This window comes from Dendroctonus ponderosae, unplaced genomic scaffold (assembly GCF_020466585.1).
Source record: "Dendroctonus ponderosae isolate FM_Combo_2020 unplaced genomic scaffold, Dpon_F_20191213v2 Dpon_F_20191213_1, whole genome shotgun sequence".
In the NCBI taxonomy this organism is placed as follows: Eukaryota; Metazoa; Arthropoda; class Insecta; order Coleoptera; family Curculionidae; genus Dendroctonus; species Dendroctonus ponderosae.
The window spans coordinates 2,273,037-2,277,171 of NW_026017110.1; the positions used below are offsets into that span (position 1 = coordinate 2,273,037).

Genomic DNA, 4,135 nt, shown 5'->3' on the forward strand with positions numbered 1-4,135 from the left:
ACATCAAAGTAGCAGGCAGAAAATCGCAAATGTTGAAGAATTTTAGAAAAACAGTGGAAACTATTGGGCATCGATCTGTTGAGGTCTTCAGGAAAAAAACTTCCGTTGTTGATTACCGGGGTTTCGAAAAATTAATATCCCTCTTCAGCGTTTTATGCGTCTTTCGTTCCAACTTTGCTTCGTGCAAAGAAGTGGTTAAGCCCTGAAGAAGAAAATCAAATTTTCGAAATCCCGTGCTCAACACAGAAGTTTTTATCTCGATTCCACACACATCTTTGATATCCAAGCGCAAATAATTCCACAAAAGGAAAATATAATGTAAAGCGAATAATTAAAGAACACATCAAAGTAGCAGGCAGAAAATCGCAAATGTTGAAGAATTTTAGAAAAACAGTGGAAACTATTGGGCATCGATCTGTTGAGGTCTTCAGGAAAAAAACTTCCGTTGTTTACGGGGGGTTTCGGAAAACAAATTTCCTTCTTCAGGGTTTAAACGTGTTTCTTGCCAATTTTGCGTCGACGAAAAAGTCACGCGTTAAACCCTGCGGCAAGTTTGAAAAATTCGTTTTATTTTCCGAAATCGCCGTAATAAACTGTAAAGTTTTTGAAATGGGCAAGTGCAGCTTTCGAGCCTATTAGCTCTCATCAGTTGGGAGTGCCAAATATTCAAAAATCTATATTTTGCTTGAAAACAGTCGTAAGTGTCGAAACGCATCTGAAAAGGGTCTATATGCATTGGAAACTGCAAAGGATTTTGCGATGCGTCGAAAGATGGTTTTATTAATATTTTAAAGTGTTTTTCTTGATTTTCTCAATTTTAGGATTGCGGCACCCTTTAGAAGTTATACTCTTCAATTAGCGATTCCGAAACCTGCGCTTTTTATTGTTTCATTGTAAAGTTTTTTCTCGAGAGCACGCATATCTTTGATTATCAAGCGCAGATAATTCGAAAAAACGAAAACAAAATGTAAAGCGAATAATTAGAGAAAAACATTAAAATAGCAGGACGAAAATTGCGAATGTTGAAGAAATTTTAAAACAGCGGAAAGTATTGAGCATTTAGCCTGAGCCTAAAACGAACCTGATGTTTCCCAATTATGGGTTTGTTTGGAATTTTAAATCTGATGATGGCGCTGTTGTCTCGCCGAAACGTTATATGAAATAAACGGTACGGACATTTTTATTTCACACTTTGTCTGAAACCCGGGAAAGAAAAATATAATAAGAATATTTTAATGTTTTCTTTCTTATGCTTGTTCCCTGTTATCACCGATTTTTTTTGAAAAACTTATTCGACAAAAGGTAGAGTGCCTCCCAGCTAACCCCCTCTTACGGTATACTGTAACAAAAAATTTCCTGGGGATTCACATCAGTGGCATCTGCATAAATAAAAAGTCAAAATTAATTCCTGGGTTTCAGTCATTTATTGTCTCTCTTTTACGTATTTTAATTGATAAATAGAGGCAATAAATGGCTGAAACCCAGGAATTAATTTTGATTTGGAATTGAAACACAGTCAGGAAAGTATGTACAATAAATAACAAGGGCGTTTTCGGTTGGGTCTACTAACACTAACCAACCATTCGGTTAACACTAAACATTTTTTTCTCGTATTTTCGATGGCTAAGAGTCCCAGTCTGCCCTATTAATTTTGCCGAAAAAATGTACATATGTTTCTGTTTTTTGTTCACAGACAGCCTTGAATGGTTCTGCCGCCCTGGCCCACTACAACCACCTCCCTTCCGCGCAAGCGAGCCCCCAAGTACCCCCCAAACCAGTGCCGCCCCCGAGGGATCATCTGAAAATTGAATCGGATGGCCGACTGGTAAACAAAGCTCCTGCTCCTCAGTTACCTGCTAGAATAGTGAACAATAATAATATAAATGCGACCCCGATTGGCAATCAGACATCGGTCATTACTGAGCCTACCAGAGAGCAGTTGGATAGTATTAAAAAATATCAGGTAAGCAGCCAGTTTTTTTTCTGTTTTTCTGTTTGGTTTGGTCTGGAAAATCACACGCCACTGGGCTTCGCAGCTTAATTAACGTTGCATGGTAATGGGGAGTGTGTTTATTGCTTAATGATTACATAAGTGTTATCTAAGCTGGGGAATGTTGTTAAGCAAACATGCTTTCTTGATAGCTAATTCGTGTGCTAAAAGAATGGCGCGTTACCATAAGCTGATTCACTTCTGTGCAATTGTATGGAAAAATCTGGTTCGTTACTTGTTCTTGAAATTCTACTGGATTCGTCACCTGTTAATGACATGAGAACAGCCAATCAAAGCTCAGTAGTTTCGTGTGTTTCGCATCAAACATTAAAAAAAAAACTGACTCAAACTAGTACCGTAGAGTTAGGATTATCACAACACATACTAGTAGAAATCGAAAATTTCTGAAGTTTTTGATGCCTTTTTTCGAAAAACAATTGTTAACATGCATCAAACATCACGCACCATAAATATTGAACACAAGAAAAATAATGCATGTTAGATCATGAAGCACAAATCATTTCGAAGCGTATGCTCGAAGAAAAAGCATCAAATTGGAAGGAAATCGCAAATATTGACGAAATTTTAGGTATCAGCCTATGTTCATTACCTCGATTTTGGAAAAGTAATTTTCTTCCCCGGTAATCAACAACGGAAGTTTTTTTTCCGAAGACCACAACAGACCGATGCCCAATAGTTGTCACTGTTTTTCTAAAATGGTTCAACATTTGCGATTTTCTTTCCGCTATTTTGCATTATTTTGCATTAGCAATTATTCGATTTTTAAATTTTAATTATATAACTAAAAAACATAATGACACTTCTAAAAATTTTTCGATAGTTAACTGAAAATGACAAATAATTTGTTTTTGCCCTAAAAGAAAGAACATCTTTTTTCTAATCTTCACCAGTTTATTTAGATTTATTCTATTTAATAATTTATTATGATTATTCCCCTATATTTGCACCTCTTCTAGTCATATAAGAATAACTTTAACCTTAAGACTTCATTTATGATTAAGATTTATAATTTATGGATGATTAAATAATACTATGCATATATTAGCTCATTTAGTGCCTCAGGGGGGCTCCTAATGTTTTATTACCCTTTTTAGTAATTATTGAAACAATTAGAAATATTATTCGACCAGGTGCTCTAGCGGTTTGATGTTTTCCCTTACTTATTCGCTTTCCATTTTTTTTCCTTTTGTGGAATTATTTTCGCTTGATAATCAAATAATTGGGTGGTCTTGAAAAACCTTTACAGGTTTTCACGGCGATTTTGGAAAATTAGTTTTGTTCCTAAGGGTTTAGCGCGTGATTTTTTCCGCGACGCAAAGTCGATCGAAACACGCATTAAACGCTGAAGACGGAAATTTATTTTCCGAAACTCCGGTAATCAACAACGGACGTTTTTTCTGAAGACCATAGCAGACTGATGCTCAATACTTTCCACTGTTTTAAAATTTCTTCAACATTCGCGATTTTCGTCCTGCTAGTTTGACGTTTTTCTTTAATTATTCACTTTACATTCTGTTTTCGTTTTTTCACATTATCTGCGCTTGATAATCAAAGATATGCGTTCTCTCGAGAAAAAACTTTACAATGAAACAATGAAAAGTGCAGGTTTCGGAATCGCTAATTGAAGAGTATAACTTCTAAAGGGTCTAAGTGCCAAAATCCTAAAGTTGAGAAAATCAAGAAAAACACTTTAAAATATTAATAAAACCATCTTTCGACGCATCGCAAAAGCCTTTGCAGTTTCCAATGCATATAGACCCTTTTCAGATGCGTTTCGACACTTACGACTGTTTTCAAGCAAAATATAGATTTTTGAATATATGGCATTCCCAACTGATGAGAGTTAATAGGCTCGAAATCTGCACTTGCCCATTTCAAAAACTTTACAGTTTATTCCGGCGATTTCGGAAAATAAAACGAATTTTTCAAACTTGCCGCAGGGTTTAACGCGTGACTTTTTCGTCGACGCAAAATTGGCAAGAAACACGTTTAAACCCTGAAGAAGGAAATTTGTTTTCCGAAACCCCCCGTAAACAACGGAAGTTTTTTTCCTGAAGACCTCAACAGATCGATGCCCAATAGTTTCCACTGTTTTTCTAAAATTCTTCAACATTTGCGATTTTC

At 35.9% G+C, this 4,135-nt stretch overlaps 1 protein-coding gene across 1 annotated transcript in view; it reads left to right on the plus strand.

Moving 5' to 3' along the window:
* Positions 1-4,135, plus strand: part of LOC109538167 (protein PALS1) — a gene marked incomplete in the record, with an annotated part of 33,267 nt that overhangs the window by 20,835 nt on the left and 8,297 nt on the right. The window contains 1 exon segment of the mRNA XM_048670718.1: positions 1,694-1,963. Coding sequence (XP_048526675.1) covers positions 1,694-1,963 — 270 coding nt within the window.